At 37.6% G+C, this 19,227-nt stretch overlaps 2 protein-coding genes across 3 annotated transcripts; both read left to right on the top strand.

Moving 5' to 3' along the window:
• Positions 1-1,098: 1,098 nt before the first annotated feature.
• LOC121234275 (E3 ubiquitin-protein ligase RGLG1-like) lies at positions 1,099-6,956 on the top strand. Of its 2 annotated transcripts, XM_041130155.1 has the most exons (12): positions 1,099-1,292; positions 2,656-2,842; positions 4,115-4,200; positions 4,314-4,453; positions 4,563-4,676; positions 4,751-4,848; positions 5,589-5,638; positions 5,715-5,820; positions 5,938-6,065; positions 6,177-6,312; positions 6,533-6,589; positions 6,678-6,955. In XM_041130155.1, coding segments are annotated over exons 1-12 (1,185 nt in total). In that variant the 5' UTR covers positions 1,099-1,290; the 3' UTR covers positions 6,759-6,955. The 2 variants fall into 2 exon arrangements, with proteins under 2 accessions (XP_040986089.1, XP_040986090.1); XM_041130156.1 differs by lacking the exons at positions 1,099-1,292; positions 6,533-6,589 and having other exon boundaries at positions 2,511-2,842; positions 6,678-6,956.
• A 2,463-nt stretch (positions 6,957-9,419) lies between these two features.
• LOC121234547 (aldehyde oxidase GLOX-like) lies at positions 9,420-11,132 on the top strand. Its single transcript, XM_041130510.1, has one exon. The coding sequence runs from the start codon at positions 9,420-9,422 to the stop codon at positions 11,130-11,132; it is 1,713 nt and encodes a 570-aa protein (XP_040986444.1).
• The last annotated feature ends 8,095 nt before the right edge of the window (positions 11,133-19,227 follow it).

Genomic DNA, 19,227 nt, shown 5'->3' with positions numbered 1-19,227 from the left:
ATACTTTTAAATATATTTTTTAAAATAAAAAAATTATCATATTATAAAAATATATTTTCTTAATTATTAAGTAAAAAGAAAAATAAAAATTTCAACGATATCACAGAACGATAAAAACGATCATTTTCCCATTTCTATATAATAATGGAATTGCTTAGATCTCAGTCCCGGTGTAAAAATCTATTCCTTAAAATTTCTGTCTTCTGACAGAAAGCAGATGCAGGCATTACGTTGGTGGAAGAGATACAGGAGATTAGGCGTTCAACTTCGACAAAAATGTCCACGTAAGACAAGTGACGTTCAGCTTCGGTGGATAAAGTGAAAAAAAGTCCACGAAGCGCCTCGGAGGATTAAATGAACAAATAAACAAATGAAAAAAAGGCACATTTGAGAAGGTCCACATTGCATGAACTATGGTTCCTTCTTTTATAATTAATCGTTTCTAGACTTCAAACAGTTTATATACTTCAAACAACACATTGCATGAACTAAAATTGTTAATGTGGCCACCGAGTACCATCGCGTTGGTCAGACATTTGGGACAGCTTCAGCCTTCAACGCGATCTAACTCTCTACTTTCGCCGTTTTCAGCGCGCAGCAAGTTCCAAAAGCCAGTGACGCTTCCCTACAATCAGGTGGTCAGATTTCCATAAGATTTTGTTTTTGGTTGTCTGAATTTGTGTAGTTTCTTATTTGGTGGATTGATTGCATGCATGACCACCATTTCTACTCTTAAATTATAACCTTTTAAGACAGATGGCTATTTTCTTTCCCCCTATTTTTCTCTGTATTCACAGTACTCAGTAGACAATCCTGCATTCTGTGTTATGTAACACTAGTCCGTATTAGGTATATATAGACGTGCGTGTTCCGTGACCGCCACAAATTGGAACTCTAGCGTGTTTCCTTCATCACTTGAAAACTTCAGAGTAATGAGTGATATCTCTTTATCTGATCTGTAACTTGGGTTTTTTGCCGAAGACTCAGGAGATGACTGATCATCAATACGCCCCGTCGCCCTTTAAATTAGCGGGAGTTAGCAGACGTTAAAGGCTGTTGCTGAGGAGACTGAAACGAGCACGAGACAGTGGCTTTGTGAGAATGTCCGAAATTTGGTATTTGCTGGATAAAAATTTGACGGATGCTTTTGTTGAGCGGCTTGAGCAACCCAGTCCCAAACCAAATGGAAGTCGATTTCGATATGTTTGGTGAGGCAGCGCTTGCTTACGATCTTGCCGCACCAAAGTATAGGGGCAGAGGTAACTGGGAAGCAGAGCTCGCTGACGAGAGATGTAAGACACTGTAGTTCAGCTGCCGTATTTGCTACTGTGTGCATGAAACATGGTTGTTTCCGAGTTAAACACAGAAGGCACCTGTTAAGCGGCGGCCATCAGAGCTGTCATCAATAGTGCATTAACCTGCAGCTTCTCTTCCTCCTCTAAGCGACTAAATATGCCCGATCCATCAAAGATGGTTCTCGACGGACCTTTTGTTTTTCATTTCTTCCACCACAGGCTTCCATTATTTTTGTTAATCCCTTTTCTTGTTTCTGGTATGCCTCTGTTTTGCAACAGAGCATTCCTGGTATCATCCTGTTGGGTCATGGATGGAGATAGTACTCCCTTATCCAAGTTTACTAGGTACCCAGAATATCCATGGCTATTCTCTCTCTCTCTCTCTCTCGCTCGCTCGCTCTCTCTCTCTCTGCGCATCTCTAATAATTTAGGCAGCCGATACGTCAGTTATCTTCCCGGATCATCTTCGTTTCGGTCCGGTACCTCCATCCGGTTGAACATTCTTGTTTGGACCTTTTTTATTTCGGGCCGAATCACTCAAACACCAGTGTCAGCGTATGTGATTCTCTCTCCACGCTCTTTTTCTTCACGGATAGTGTTGGACTTAGGAGAATATTGGGGTTCTGTTATTCTCTCTTTAGCTACAGAAGTTTCTGAGCTACATATGATTTTCTGAACGAAAGTGGGAAACTTTAGAATTTTGTGTACTTTTGGATTGTAGATTATAGTTTGAACTTTGGGATTGAGACCAAAGAACAGAAGACATAGAAAACTACGTATTATTGGGTTCGCATCGAGGAGTACATTTCTTATTTTAGGGAATAAAAATTGCCTTCAGTTTCAGCTCTCTATGTTAGAAGGGGTACTCTACGATATAATTTCTTTTCGGGTCTTACAGAATGCTAATTGAATTGGTCTTCCTCTTCAAAAAAGTTCATGATATAATTTTGACATGGTTTGATACTAGGAACATTTTTCATCAGAACATTGCTATTCATAATCCCCATACACCACACACCATATTTTTTTTATTATTTTATTATTTATTTAAATTTTTAAGTTTTTAAATTTTTTTAGTTTTATTCTTCTTAAAACAATTGAATTCTTCTATTCATCATCCATATACAACACATTTAGTAAGAGAAAAAAATTAAATAAATCATCAAAAGGGTGGTGTGTGGTGAATGAGACTTATGAATAGAATTTTTCTTTTCATTTAACCCCATTTGTCCCCCAAATGAGTAAACCTACATTTAGTGTTTTTTTTTTTTTTTTTCTTTTAATCAAGTGTTATTAATGGGCGTCGAGTTTGGCCAGAAAGAATTCTAAATTTGCTTCAAATGCTCTATGTTATCTGCAGGATAGAGCTGATGGGTGGGGCCTGTTGTTCACGGCAAAGTACAGCTGTTTCACCAAGCCAGGACTTTGAGCCAAGGCAGCTTTTTGCCCCTGCACCTCCAATATATGTTGCTAGTGGGGCCTCCGAGCCAAGGAGGTTATATGTGGAGCATTCAAACATAGCTGTCCGTCATAACAACCTGGAAGAGGTAATGGAGTATTTTCGGTTTCTTAGTGAATGAACTGGTGTAATTGGAGAATGACAAGATGTAGCCAGTCTCTGTTGAAGTCTACTGATGATACGTAATCTATTGAAACCAAAGAAATGAAATGGCTTAAAATTTGAATCAAGATCAAACCAGGAGATGACGGTAATGCTACTACGTAGTTATCTTTATTCTTTCGGGTTTCAAATATAGAATACTGATGTATAGAAAACTCATCCTTGTAACTATTGTATATAGACTTGTACAGCTAAATAAAATAGAGCTGGATTTCCAAACACCTAAGCATCATTTAGGTTTTTAATGTCCTAGCTTGCTTTTGGAAATGGCTTCAACCTTCAATGCTGGCCTCAGCCTGAAAAACACTGTGGCTTTCATTTTGCAGTGGTTGGAGATTTGACCATGTTGGCCTTTCCACTTTTTAGTTAAAAGATGTTCAATGTTGTCTACACCTTAATAATATTTGAGACGCTTAAAATTATTATAGTCCAGACAACATTACCATGGCATACTTTGATGAGTTTGGAGTGCGTTCAGTGTGAAATGCTCAGTTCTTTACTGCCATGGCATGTTAATGAGTTGGGAGTGTGTTAAGTGGGAAATGCTTAATCTTACCGAACTGATGTTATTTCCTATCTATCACAACATGACATTATAAGATCTATACCAAAATGTACCTGGCATTCTCATAAGACTCGTATGCCTCTGTGCTAAGTGATTAGTTGGTGTTGATGACAAGACATGAGATAGTGCCTTTGTGAGGCATTTGACTCTGCATTCTGTTGTTAGATGAGTGCTAAAATCTGATCTGTGTTATGAGTGATCTTCTGGAGGAGCTGTGGTGGTGTTTGACATGTTCTGGTCATGATCAACCACGGGCAGGAACATGGGATAATATATTGTATAAATTCACTTTTCCTGTTTGTCATGTTATAAACGCACACAGACATGCATCTGTTTCTCTGTATGTTTGAAAAACCTTGTTAAGCACCTCAGTTCACTGAGAGGAAGAAAAAGGCATTTGCTTTATTCTTATTGCGTCTCAATTCATTTTCTAGTCCTGGTGTATGCTCTAATTGGAAATGCAAGGGGCGCTTTACAATTGTCTATATGTAGCTGATCTTGGTTTCTCTATCTTTGAAGAAAACATGGATTTTCAGATAACTGTTCTAAGCGATGCCTATGACTGAGTGTGATGTTATGTTGATCTTAATTACTGTAATCCTATGACATTCTAAGATACCCTACTGACCTCAGGTTCTTGAAGCATTGGCACATGCTGGCCTGGAGTCTTCCAATCTTATTGTTGGTATTGACTTCACAAAGAGCAATGAGTGGACAGGTATGGTCTCATATTGGTGCACATATACTTTCTTTCAAAGTTGAGTGCAATATGCTTCCTTTTGTATTAGGCACTGAGTCATTCAACCGGAGAAGTTTGCATCATATTGGAGATCACTGAGTCATTCAACCGGAGAAGTTTGCATCATATTGGAGATGAACAAAATCCCTATGAACAGACGATGTCTATTATTGGAAAAGCATTGGCTTTCTTTAATGAGAACAACTCGATTCCTTGTTTTGGATTTGGGGATGGTATTTCTTCTGTATTGCTGTTACATTCTTTCTTCCTTTCTTTCTTTTTCTTTTTTTGTCTGAAATTTGTCTTATAGATAGCTAACGTTATATGCAATTCCATTGACAGCAACAACATGTTACCAAGAAGTTTTCAGTTTCAATCCAGATGAGAATTTATGTAATGGATATGAAGAAGTATTGGGACGATATAGAGAATTGGTACCTTATGTACAGCTTGCAGGTTTGAATCTCTGTTATTATTTTCTCTGTTCTTCTTCCTTTGCTTATGGTACTTTGTATCCCTTCCCTGGACAGGGCCAACATCATTTGCCCCTGTCATTGAAATGGCCATCACAGTCATTGAGAAAAGTGGTGGCCAGTATCATGTGTTACTGATAATAGCAGATGGAAAGGTACTTTGTCTCTGGTCTTTACTTCATCACCTATTTACAAGAATCCTGATCTAGCTGCGCACAATTTACAAACCAAAATGATTCTGTAATTATCTGTACCTCCTAGGTTTTGGTTTTAATAGTGAAAGGGCTATATTTCAAGAAATTAAGAAGTTTTCTTTTAATTCTGATATGTTTCAGTACTTACCGACATCTGGCCCAAAGAACTTCAGAAATAAACATCTACAAATTTTCAATGTGAGTGTATCCATTAGAAAAAACCTCTGTATTAAACAGCATAATTATGGCATGAATTCCATAATTAAAGAGATTGTTAAGTTTGCATTGTATTGTGAATAACTTAAGCTGTATAGAGTTGAGAAAGTATGGTAAGACTAGAAACTGCTGTACATATTCTTTGTTGAGGGCTAATCATACAGATTCTCCACCCATTTACTTATCAAAGAAATAAAAATAAAAAGATTCTCCACTCATACATATAATATGCTGCAGACGCCCTATGGCTCTAGTAGTAGTTACCATTGAATTCCCTCATTGATGAAAGGATTAGCAGTTGAAGCAGAACCTTGAGTCGAATAACATATCAATGGATCAATAACTTTTGTCTTAGAGGAAGTTAGATCTAACAGATACTAAGGATAAAAAGATTACAAGTTCAAGTTTAACACAGAAAGGTCCATATTAGTATTGTATTACTTACAGCTACAAAATCTCCAGTTTTTGATCGGAAAGTTTTGCAGGCAGACACACTACACGAGGGGAAAACTTTTGATGCAATAGTAAAAGCAAGGTAATGCCTTGATCGCCTGTTTATGATCATACACTCTGCTTCAAGCCACTTATTTAATATGCTTTACAACTTGCAGTGAGTATCCTTTGTCAATTATTCTAGTTGGGGTCGGAGATGGGCCATGGGATAGCATGAGAGAATTTATTGATAGCATCCCTGATCGCGTCTTTGATAATTTCCAGGCAAGTACTCCTCACACTTTCGGATATTATTTTGCTCTATTTAAAGCTCAAATCATTTTCTTCATATTTTTGGTCAATGTTTGATTGACAAGTAGTGCATTGTTTTGGTTTTTGTAGTTTGTGAATTTTACAGAGATAATGTCAAAGAATATGGACCAACCCCAAAAAGAAGCAGAATTTTCTCGTGCAGGCTTGATTAAACTACCATCTCAGTATAAACAAATCAAAGAGCTTAATTTATTGGGGTAAAAATACATGACTTCTCTATTTTAGGGTCTTCATAATTTTTCTATTGCAACTATTAACAGAAATCATTTTCAATTTGATGATATGCTTATTTTCAACTGTTCAACCAGTGTTAGTAGAGGGATGGCTATTCACAGGGTTCCTCTTCCCCCACCTACGTATACTACAGCTTCTTTCGGCACCCAAGAATATTCGCTTTGGTGCAACTTGATTCTGAGTGCACCCACTTCCAATGTAGATCATACGGTTGGTGGCTTGGCCCTCCCATGTTATACTTTTGTTAATTGTGTAATGCACACCCTACTTCTGGAATTGGCCATCCGCCTCTGATAATCATGTCACGATGCAAGTGCTCCTGGGGTCTTGAAATAGTGATGGCAATGTCACTAAGAGTACTATTTTAAATCCTTGATCTCAAGTCAGTATTAGGATTTTAAACTTCTCATTTTTCGTTACCTGACAGGCCGTTTGTTACATTTGCCATGACAATCCAGTGGACATGGTCTTTGGTTGTGGACATCAGGTAATGCAGTTGGGCATTTTGCTTGGATCTTTTTTGGAGCTTAATTAGTTAATATTCCATAACTGACCTATATCCTTTTAATTTGCAGACATGCCGTTACTGTGGAGTCGGTCTTAAGTTATGCCCCTTTTGCCGGCGTGCTATCGAGACCAGATTCGTGCTCTCTTAACATCTTTTGTTCAGGAGAACTTTCTGGTCACCTTAAAAATTCAACTCTATTAAATTTGCCTGTACTTTTGGTTACGAGTTGGATGCTGGATTTAGCTCTGAACACTGCATCAGATCTTTTTCTTAGTACACTTCTGTTTTGTTAATTTCTGGTGTGTTTTCTATAATAATGACAGGGATAATGCTGGTAACTACTACTTATCTATTACTCTTTTTGTATTTGATTTTTTTTTATATTTTTTATTTTACTTAATGATTAAAGAAGCGAATATTAGTAAAGTTATATATTTTTTTAATCTTTTCTTAACAATTAAGGATGTTAAAAAAATACTTAAAAAAAATATAAAAAAAATAAAAAAACTAGAAGTGCACTTCGATAGGAGATGGGTGATAATCACTGCCCTGTTTTCTATGTATGGTATCTCCATTCGATGCCTGGGTTCCTCTAACTTCATTGAAGTTGGTGTTAATATTCTACTTTGCCCCAACTTTACTAAACGGTGTGAGTTGTGGTTGATGGTCTTGTAAAACAATTCTTCTACGTACAGTCGCTTGGTGCAAGTGGACGGGAGTCGCTGACACCACGTCAACCGGAAAAAAAAAGAAACAAAAAGATAAAATGTGCGAAATAAGAAACAGAGTTTTCGGGTTTTAGCATATGACTGTAGTAAAGTGCTACCCCGACAAACTGGGTTATCAAGAAAAAGAATCCCAGTAACTTTTCAAGCAATTGTTGAAAAAAGTTTAAATTTTCTAGAGAGAAATGAATCAAACGAACCAGAGAAAAGAATATTTTTTAAAAGAAATGACCAGCCTCTAGCAGTGGAGATCTAAGAAAAACCCAAATTACTCAAAATCTTTTTTTTTCCTTAATAAATCTCAAGTTATCTCAAGAAGCATACCCAGAAAATACAAGAAAAAACAACTATAAAATAGATTACGGATTGACCGAAACAGCTTCCAAATTTTGCAGATCGGTGTGAAATAAGGGAGAAAATAAGAACAAAGCACACCATGAAAGTAATTTAATATTATTACCAGAAAAATTAGAAATCAATCTTGAAAAGAGAATCCAGTCTAAGTTTGAGGACATCCACCAAACATAGAGTATCCATACAATGCGAGGAGAAACCCACCAAGAGATGTCCAAAGCAACAATAATACCGACAAGCCCAAAATCCCACACATAAACGACGAGCCATGTACTTAATAGATTAACTATTAAACCTGCCAAAGATGCCCAAGCAATCACGAAGGTCTTGAGCTGGGATTGCAAAAACCGTTGCACTGGGAATAGAAACCCAAAGTCGAAAAGCAACGGTAAGAGCCAGAGAGCCACCAACTCTGACAAGTCTGCAACTTCGTTGGACTGTCCTAAGGGTTTCAGAATTGGAGTCGCAAAAATGTCTCCAATGCAGTCGTCATCCCTGACTGCATTTCCAGCTCTCAATATTTGTTCAAATACAAAAGAGATGATTCCAACAAAAATAGAGTACTGGAATTTATGGAGTCAAATTAAACGGTGCGTTTTGAATTTTTGCCACATCAGACTTCGTTTGCACGACGCTTATAACAGGCGACTGCATATAGCTTTTTTTAATTCTTTGTAAAATTATCATTTGTCTCAAAAGTTTAACCTGATAAAAAAAGATAGATTTTATTATTTTATATTTTAACACTCCCACTTACTAGTGGGTCAGACTTTCCTTCAATGAGTAAGCCTAACAAATGGAATATTTAATTAAATATGATAGAGTGTAGAGTCAGGATTTGAACTCAGGACTTCCGCTCTAATATCATGTGAAATCACTATTTGTCTCAAAAACTTAAACTGATAGAAGAGATAGATTTTATTATTTTATATCTTAACAGTTATATACAAACAAAAAGTATTTGTAATTTTGACTCGGCAGGAGTTCAGTTTCTGGCTTGCATCTTGAAGTTTGTTGAGACCTGAGTAGCCCAATTAGGTGGTGTTAATCACTTCACTGCCTGCATTATAGGTTTTCAATTTTGCCAATCGCATCTTATAATATTGAGTCAGTCATTTCAATTTTGCGGTTGAGAGTCTAATGTGTTTTGTCTTGTCCAGTTTTAAGCATTGGTCTTTTATGGCACCTTGGTTTTGAGCTTTTTTCTTCATGTATCCATAAACAAAGCTTTTTCTTAATGAAACTGGAGTATTTTTCCCCTTCTTAGGCAAAAACCATGATCTGCACCCATGGGGAGGGAGAAGTTTGGTGAATCCATTCCATAATCCAAATATTCAGTTGCTAAAACTCAAGAATTATTAATATTACAATATTGGTTTTTCGTATTCATGGCATGATTGCCGAATAGGCTGAATTCCACAAAAACCCATCACTACTAAAACAAACCTCCACTATTTCTATCACAGCAAGATTCTCCGCGGTATCACAGCAAGATTGATCTTCTTAAAAAATGCGCAATGTTTTAGCACGAAGAGGCTGTCTGGAGTATAGAAGACTCATGTCTCTAAGTGCATGACTGCCTTGGTGGATTTGGGCTCTCACCTATTTCTTATTTAAATGGCCTCACCCAAAACACGCAGCTCATATATATGTATATAAAAGAGCATTGTTCCCCAACATTCGTCGTTCAACAAAGTGATCTCTCTCACATTCCCCTCGATCACCATCACATGGCTGACCAAAAACACCAGTACTCTCTTTCTTTCAAATCTTTGCTTCTTGCAGCGTTTTTGTTATGGATCCCTGATGTTGGATTTAGTGCTGCGGCTGTAGGGTCGCCAGTTAGGGGCCAGGGCCAATGGCAGCTCCTCCTAAACAACACCGGAGTGGTGGCAATGCACATGGCATTGACACACCAGAACACTGTCTTGATGTTTGATCAAACAGGATCAGGCCCGACTGGGTACCGTCTCCGGCATCGTTACAACGGGAGAAGGTGCACTCGATCCAAGAATGATTTTCAAGATTCCTCATGCTATGCTCACACTGTCGAGTACGATATTTTCCAGAACAAAATTAGTCCTCTAACGCTTTACACTGATCCCTGGGGCTCTTCTGGTTCTTTCTTGAGCAATGGAACACTCCTACAAACAGGTGGATTTGGTCATGGTTCTCGAAGTATCCGATACTTTAGGCCATGCCAGGATAGGAAATGTGATTGGAAAGAATCGAGGAGAAGATTATCCAATGAGCGCTGGTATGCTTCGAATCAGAGACTCCCTGGGCATGACAGGGTCATTGTCTTGGGTGGAACAAGAGTTTTTACATATGAATTTGTACCAAAAAGGTCAGATGGAGAAGGAGCTTTTGATCTTCCTTTCTTGCACCAGACTTATGATCCTGATAGTACAGGTGGGAACAACCTCTACCCCTTCCTTCATCTTTCTTCTGATGGCAATCTGTTCATTTTTGCAAACCGGGATTCTATCCTTTTCAATCTTAGAAGAAATAGGGTGGTCAAGACCTTCCCTCAGATTCCCGGGGCCGGGTCGAGGAACTACCCGAGCTCTGGATCCTCGGTGATTCTTCCATTAGACCACAGAGACGATTTCCAGAAGGTGGAAGTAATGGTGTGTGGAGGTGCAGCTTCAGGAGCTTACAAAGCAGCTGGTGAAGGAAGATACTTGGAAGGGCTGAGCTCTTGTGGAAGAATGGTGATCACAGGGAACAAACACAAGTGGAACATGGAAAATATGCCTGGACCCCGTCTCCTAAACGACATGCTGATCCTCCCCACTGGAGATATCTTGATCATCAATGGAGCACAGAGTGGTTGCGGTGGATCCAACAATGCAAGGAATGCTTCTCTCCAACCTTACCTCTACAAACCAAACTCAAGACTAGGCAGAAGATTCTCAGTCCTAAAGTCCACCAAAATAGCCAGAATGTATCACTCAACCGCCATTGTTTTACCTGATGGAAGAATCTTAGTTGGTGGAAGTAACCCTAACAACAGGTACGCTTCCAGAAACGTGGCCTACCCAACTGAGCTTAGGTTACAAGCATTTGTTCCCCAGTACATGGGTCGGGAATATCATAATTACAGGCCGATCAACGTGACAATACACTATGGAGATCACGGTGAGGATGGTGTTAAATATGGAAGAGAGTTTAGAGTTGGGTTTTCGTTGGGAACGAAGCCAAGCAATGGAGTGGAGTTCAATGTTTATGCACCACCCGTCACAACACATTCCATCTCAATGAACCAGAGGATGCTAAAGCTGAAGTGTAGGAGCATGGTGAGGGCTAAAGATGGAAGGATGGATGCGATTGTGGAGGCACCTCCATCTCCGAATGTTGCACCCCCTGGTTATTTCATGCTCACTGTAGTGAATGGAGGAATTCCTAGCATATCTCAATGGGTGAGGTTCACAGACACTTAAAATTAAGATCAATTTGAGATCCCTATCCCTCCCCAGCTAGAAGATTAGGAATGGAGGATGATTCGTGATAATCAAACTTACATTAATTGATGTTATGACAAAAGATCACATTAATTGGGCATAGCATAAATTACCCCAACCAAAAAATGCTACTAGCTAGCTAGTATGATTTTTTACCCAAATTAATTAGCATTAATGCATGCTACCATGCATATGCGGATCGTTTTGTGCTTTTATTTGACTCAAGTTTTCCTTCCAAAAGTATTTATTTCCACTTGTAATCAAACTAAATATCTATTTGTAACGCTTTTTATTTGACTCAACAAACCGCTAATCATGTTAAGCCTTCCATACTAGCTAACCTAAAAATCCTATCTCTACCTTTTAAAATTTTATCAAGTCTTACGATAAGTGATATAGTTTCGCATCGACTTGTATTAATAATACTAGTTTGTAATAATGAACAAGATTTAGAACTTGTTTGAGAATACAAACCATCTCATTTCAAGATTTCTCATAATATTCTTCCTAAACATGATCATTCAAATCCAAACATTTTTCAAATTTAAATTTTTAACTTTTTTATCTAATCATTACCTACTCATTACAATTTTTCCAAACATCCAAACAAAACATAGAAAAATTAAACATTTTTCAAATTTCAAAACAAAAATAATATTATAACAATATTTTAACTTTATATTAATATTTTTATTCAACTTTTTTTTTCTTTCATTTTCCAAAACCAAAATATCTTAACTCAAATAATTTTACTATTATTCACAAACAATTTCCTTTTCACTACTATTCACAAATAATTTTATTATTATTTACAAAATTTTCATTCCATCTCATTAATCTCCAAACATTTTATTTTGAAAAGGCTCACGTAATGTACAAGTATTATGTAAAAGTATAGTCTCTTCAAGAAAAAATAAGTTTTTCACACTTTTCTATAGTAAAATCTATTTTTTTATAAAAGAAATTTGTGCATTTGGGACTTTTATATATATTTCTCTTTGACCATTTGCATGTCGAATTTGAAAATCAAAACTCTAGGCCTGGCTGAGGCCACGGATGGTCCTTTCAGTCACAAATAACCATTAATACCTTTGCCATGGAAAACATATCTTCAAAATAGTTACTAAATTCTTATTCACGGGGCTTTTTGAAGCAATTCTTATATTACGAAATATTTTATATGCAAGTCAATATAGAGAATAAATAATGATTTGATTAATAAGAAAAATTTTAAATTTTAAATCATACAAATCAAATTCAAATATGTGACATAGGGTTGGGCTTCCGACTAGACAACTAATTAATGAGTTGTGCTGGCTGGGGTGTGAAAATGTTTTGACTAAAAAATTATAATCATTGACTTTAAGAAGATTTGAAGCTGCCAAAGTACATCAGCTGAATTAAGTGGGGCATGCAAGTTAGAACCCTCGGTATGCCCAAATTGATTTTTTTTTTCTTGGCAAATAGTGATCTTCATTAAAACATAAGACAATACTTACAAACTGAGTCTGATATATACAAAAATTATATTGGGGGATCCTTCCCACTATGAAACTCTAGCAAACACTATGGTATTTCTATCAAAGGGTTGTTTCCATACAAATTCTTTGAAGCTACCCATTGCACAATAGAATGCGCACATCAGTTCTGAGATTGATGTAAGTTGTTGGCTCACCAGCTTTCAAAATTTTGGAGCAAGAATTATGCATCTCGAGTTATACCTTCTATTGACCAGTCTGAAATTTGTTGGGGACCATTCAAAGCAGAGATGACTATTTGAGAGTCTACCTCAAGAATTATCTCTTTAAAATGTTATGCATGTACTTCTTGGATGCCAATGAGTGCTGCCCATGCTTCTTCTAGGTTCAGGTTGCTACTACTTGTAAATCTAGAAATAAAAAATTTAGGAGATCCATGTTGGGTTCTGCAAATGGCAACAGAGGTGCTGCCTTGTGCTTTAACTGCAACATCAAAGGCAATTGAAAAGTGGTCTGGGGGAGGGGGTGTCCAGCTGAGATTATTGGTTGAGATTTTCCAATCCCAAGCATTACAGTGATCTTTGTAAGAAATGAGTACTTTGTGGATGAACTTATCAATGGTAATGGTTGATATCTCATGAGTTATTTGGTTCCTACAAAATTAAAGGTTGTCCATAGCTAACACTGCAAAAACTTGAGATTTGTGAGCTTCAAGGGCCTTAAGGTTTAAAGAGGTTGCAGGGTTTAGGATGGTTTTTATCCAGTCAATAATATTGTGCCCTACAATTGTGGTGACATTAAGGGCCAGAGAGATTGCCTCCAAATAATCCTAGAGCAAGGACAATTTAGGAAAATGTGGGAGATTGTTTCTTTTTCCAATTTACACATAGGACAACAAACTTGGTCATCATTGAGTGAGATATAGGATTTAAGGAGGCCTCTTGTAGGAAAAATGTAGTTAAGCACCTTCCAAAGGAAGAGTTTGAGGCGATCCTGAATTTTAAGGGACCAAAGCTTTTTCCACATAGAGGTTGGATGATGAGAGTTAGCCATATTGGATTGAATTGAGATTGCTGCATAGGCAATTTTGAATGATATTTTTTTTTAGAGTGGTGTGTCCATTTGAAAGTGTCCCTTGTATTATGAAATTGATATTGGGCGAAATAAATTTTCTCAATTTCATTAGTAGTTTCATGAGAGAATAAGGCCTGCAAGAAAAGTGAGTTCTACCTTCTAGGTTTCTCAAGAGTAAGCTCAGAGACTCTTAGCCGAGAATTTTGAGGAATGAGTGGTGAGAGTAGGCTGGGGATAGGAAGATACAGTGAGGGAATCTAGGGATCTATCCAGACTTTAGTATTATAACTATTATTGATTTGAATGCAGAGACTGTATGCAATAATCTCTCTTTGTTTCAGGAGACCTTTCCAAAATTTGAAATCAATTTGCTTGGGAGAGACTGCTAGCCATGAGGAATTCTTGAGACATTTTGAATAGAGGATTGTCTTCCATTTACTGGAAGCATCACTAATAAGGTGCCAACCCAGTTTACTAAGCAAGGCTTTATTAAACTGGGAAGTCAATCTTAACCCAAGACCTCCCATTGATTTGGATTTGCAGATAGAGTTCCAAGATTTTGGGGTTAAGTTATGGAAATTTTTTGGATCAAAGCTCCACCAGAATCTCATGAACGCTCTATCAATAATATCCTTCGAGATATTTTTTGGTATGCAAAGACTAGACATTGTATAGAATGGGATAAAACCAGCTATAGATCTTATAAGAGTGGTGCTTCCTGCTTAAGACATGAGTTTAGACTGTGTATTCTCTCCAATATTTCTTTAAAGGTGAAATTTCTGGAAGCATCAAAACTGAAGGGGAGGCTAAGATATTTGATTTTGGAAGATGAGATTTTGAAGCTAAGAATGTTTCTCACTTCTTGGATTGAGGAATTGGTAGAATTTTTGCTAAATTGAATTGATGATTTTCTTGAATTAATAACTTGTCCAAACCAAGAGGAGTATGTTTCCAAGCAGTCCTTAAAGGATTGAGCATTTCGAGTATAAGCAGACCCAAAGAGGATTAGAATCAACAAAAAATAGATGGGTGAGTGGAGGATCCTCTTTGCTAATTTTTATCCCTTTTATGTGCCCTTGAAGTTCTTCTCTTGAGATTAAACGAGACAGGACTTCATTGCCTATAATGAAAAGGAATAGAGAGAGAAGATCACCTTGTCTTATTCTACTAAATGGGTGGAAAAGACCATAGGGTTTCTCGTTGATGACTATGGAAAATGAAGCTGAGGAGATGCACTCACTAATCCAGTTTATCCAGGTAGAATGGAAACTAAGACAAGAAGAAATTTACATTCCATAAAGTCAAAGGTCTTTTCCATGTCAATTTTTATAGCCAAAAGGCCTTTCCTTCCTCTTTTCTTTTTTAGGAGATGAAATATTCATGAGCTATTATAGTATTTTCCTAAATGTCTTTCACAAGTACAAAGGCAAACTGGTGGGGAGTATGAACTTGTGAAGGACCACTTTTAGCTTGTTAGCCAAAATTTTTGCTATGATTCTGTAGTAAACATTAGAGAGACTGATTGATCTGTATTGATGGAATTTGTTGGGAGTTTTAGGGACTAGAACTATATGGGTATGGTTCAGTTCCTTTAACAACTGCCCATGAGTGAAGAAGTTTATTATGGCAGCAATCGTATAAGATTTTATGACTTCCCAATAGTGTTTATAAAAGAATCTAATGAAACCATATGGTCTTGGGGATTTTGAAGAGGAAATTTATTTGATGGTTGAGAGGATTTCCTCTTCTAATGGTATGCTACACAATAACTCATTATCCAGTTCAGAAATCTTAAAAGGGAAGAGATGTTCCAGATCAAAAGGGAATGAGGGATTTGAAGATTGATAGATGCTCTGGAAATGCTCTAAGAGCATGCTTTGGATTTCTTGAGGATTATTGACCCAATGATTGGAATGGTTCTAGAGACATTCAATGTCATTCCTCCTCCTTCTCATGGTAGAGGACATGTGAAAAAATTTCATGTTCAGGTCAGTTGTGGTTAGCCATTGTAGTCTAGATTTTTGGCGCCAAAGCATTTCCTCCTTCTTAAGTTGTTCATTTAGGCAAAGACTTACTTGTTCCTTTAAATGAGAGAAATTATCAGTAGGATTTTGTGATTGAAGATGGGTGAGTTGAGAACTTAGATTTTTTATGAGTGATTGAATATGACCAAAGTTATTCACATTCCTAAGTTTCAATGCTTTTTTTGACTAGCTTAAGCTTTTGGGTTAGCACATAAGGAGGATTACCAGATATGCTAATGTTCCAGGTTTCTTTGATAACAGCTAGACTAGAATGGTCCATTACCCAAAATTCTTCAAATTTAAAAGGACTTTGGAATCTACCAGTACCAAACGTATTTAGAATGAGAGGGGAATGATTTGAAGAGTGGATTGGAAATCGATTGATCTCGGCATCAAGGAATAAAAGGGTCCATTGTGAGTTTGTTATTCCTCTGTCAATTCTTTCTCTCATATTACCAAGGCCATGACGTTTGTTAGACCAAGTGAATTTAGGACCTTAGTAGCCTAGGTCAGCCAATCCATTTTGTTCCATTTATAACTTAAGGCCATTTGGGTTTGATGGAGATGCATAGGGTCTCCCTCCAAAATTTTTAGACTGTTGGAGAATAGAGTTAAAATCTCATATGCTTAACATGGGGCCAAGGAAAGCCTCTGTAATGGTGCTAAGCTGTTTCCAGAAATTTGTTTAAAGGCAAGGCTGAGCAGGACAATACACAAGATTAAGGAGGCATGAAGTATGTGCTGGGTTCGAGTACATAAAAAAAGTCATAATATTAGTGGAGATATAAATAGGTTCTGCATCCATACCAGGATGCCACATACATAACAGACCTCCCCATTTATTTTGGGAGGGAACATACAAAAACAATGAAAATCTTAAACTATTCACAACACCTAAGGTTTTTACATTAGGAAAAAGGGTCTCTGCTACAAAGACCATATCAGATTGGTGAGTCCTAATTTGAGCCTTTAAGCTATGCATTGCAGAGGGATGGGCAATTCCTCTACAATTCCAGTTCAGTAGCCTCATTTCTCAATTGCTGCCTTGGAGTTGTATGGCGTATACCTTCTAGCCTTCCTTTGTTGTCCATCAACTCCTCTTTTCCTTTTCCCACCAGTCTATAGGAGTTTTGCCAATGTATGTTCTTCATCTATTTTCGTTGTTTCCATTGATTTTGCCTCACTGAGAGAGTTTTCAAAAATAATTTCTTGGGTTATTGCTTTAGTTATCAAGTGAGAGGATAATCTCCTTTTCTGTGGAATCTCTTCCTCTAAGTGAGCTAAGTCTCTCTTCTTTGTAGTGGGAGGGGTTTCATAGGGATTGAGGCGTTTATGTTTAGGGCATGGAGAATTCAGCTCTTTGTCGGGGGAGGGAGGAGTTGCTAGAGAGCGTTCTATAGGTCTATTGCTCCTGAGGAGTGGGAGGTATATCACTTAAACTAGGCTTCCTCTACAGATTGGGCTTGTCGGGGCTCTTAGGCTTATTAGGTTAGAAGGTATTTTCAGATAGGCTTTCTAGAATTGGCCATAAGGACTGAGGTGTTGATAGTATATTGAGCCTGAGATGTTCTCAAACTGGGCTATTATTTGCTTGTAAAAGGGTGGGCCAGTTTCTGATGGAGTAGGTTAGTTGAACCATGGTTTACTTTGAAGGAAGCATGATGTGATTGCTTTAATGTGGGGTTTAGAAGATGGAGGCCTTGGTGTGATGGGTTCAGTTCTAAGGGATAGGAAAGAGCATGGGGTCGAACAGTTGGATGGGTCAAGGCTGGGGGCTCAACATATGGGAAGGGACTAGGTGTGCTGTTAATAAATGGTGTTGACTTTCCTCCTCTATTCCATTGATCATTGCCTCATCACACCCTCATCGTGTGATCTAATCCCTTGAAATTTCCACTGCCATTAGAGCTTGGTTGACAAAACTTGAGTTCCATTGAGCCTCACATGGAGTATTTGAGAAGATGCATAGTGATTTACCCCCATTTTTTGGTTTGTGTAGCAAGGTGCTTTCCTCCACATGCATCTTTTCTTTCCCTTTGTTGTTTGGGTGGCTGGCTTGAGTCTAGTTTCCAAAGGACTTCCCATAAGTTGGGTCTCTAATACGCACCAGGGGCAGAGAGCCAAGGGTGAAGGCATTACTCCTCATTTGACTTTAATGGTAGTGTGGGGGTTGTTGTAGACCAAAGGGATTTTCACGTCTGCTCGTTGGATTATAAGCTCTCAGCCATGGACCATAGGTCAGGTTTTCTGGCAGCAAGTTGTAGTTTGGACAAGCTTGAAATATATGACCTAATCTCCCACATGAGTAACGGAATTCAGAAAGCCTCTCATATTTCAAGAAAAAAAAAATTCAGCTCTCTGTTTGGCCTGGCTAGGTCAAAATCATCAGGGAAAAGGAGATTAATATTGAGCTCAACTCTGATTCTAAGGTATTGCCTGAGCGCCATTCCAAAGATTGAAGCTTTATCGATATGACATTACCTAGTACGCTTCCAATCTTTTCTGCATTTTGGTTTGATAGCATCTCTAGTGGTAGGCCGTGGACTTGTAACCAAAATACAAAGTGGTTAAGAGCAACTTCATGGATACTTAGTCCTAGTGGCCATTGTCTTAACACCAAGTGGAAGCCCTTGAAGTTCCATGGCCGGCTGTCTAAAACTCTCTCTTTCTTGCTGTGTTGGGAACGTGAAAAGAAAAGTGTCGACATCAATGTCTTCTATGATAAGCCCTAATACAAAGCTCCAAACAACTTTTTATGGTTGAGTGGAAGGTATGTTTATTCAAGGGCTTCGAGGAGATGAGCTTTCCTACTAGAGTTAGGTTTGAGAAATGCATTACTGCACTAGCTTCTAGTTCCAGGTTAAGATCACTCCATGAAAGGGCTTTGGCTTGCTGGATGAGTTTGTCAATCTCGATTGGGATGGAAGACATGATTAGGGGGAGTAGGGTGAAACTAAGAGGAGTGAGATTTTGAAGGTATTGAGAAGGTGGGTATTTGATGATAGGAAGAGAAGACTACTAAGAGAGGAGAAGCTCACTGAGGGAGGAGCTGGAGAGAGACTCATTGAAGAGAACCTTTGCAAAATCGTACGCCAAATTAATTACTTCAATCATACATTAAATATAAATCCAAACTCAAAACTACTCTAACTTTATGGTACATTAATCTGCGTACAATAATTAGCATAAACGACAGGGAACCACCCCCTATATATATATATGCATGCCCGGTTCTTTAATTAGTACCTGACAAATTTATTTCATTTGATCAATTTAATTCGACTGATGCAGGAAAAACACATGCAAACAATTAATGTGCTAAAGGCGGAATCTAATTAAAATCCTCTAAAATACTTTCACCACAATACCATAAATCACATAAGATTATAACAGTCACCTTAGATATAATTTGAGGGTGTGTAAATTTTGCGCGTCCTCTTTAAAAAAAAAAAAAAAAAGATTCATTATTAAAAAATAATTTTTTTCATGTAAATTTTA

The sequence above is a fragment of the Juglans microcarpa x Juglans regia genome, chromosome 6D (assembly GCF_004785595.1).
Source record: "Juglans microcarpa x Juglans regia isolate MS1-56 chromosome 6D, Jm3101_v1.0, whole genome shotgun sequence".
Taxonomy (NCBI): domain Eukaryota; kingdom Viridiplantae; phylum Streptophyta; class Magnoliopsida; order Fagales; family Juglandaceae; genus Juglans; species Juglans microcarpa x Juglans regia.
The sequence above is the reverse complement of the archived record's forward strand: the minus strand, read 5'-3'. Positions and strand labels throughout refer to the sequence as shown.

Bases quoted from the DNA above. Each gene is read 5' to 3' on its own strand.
- LOC121234547 (XM_041130510.1), top strand. From the start codon at position 9,420: ATGGCTGACCAAAAACACCAGTACTCTCTTTCTTTCAAATCTTTGCTT.
- LOC121234275 (XM_041130155.1), top strand. The intron at 2,843-4,114 runs GTAATGGAGTAT...TACTGACCTCAG, and splicing joins GTCATAACAACCTGGAAGAG to GTTCTTGAAGCATTGGCACA. The intron at 5,639-5,714 runs GTAATGCCTTGA...TACAACTTGCAG, and splicing joins GATGCAATAGTAAAAGCAAG to TGAGTATCCTTTGTCAATTA.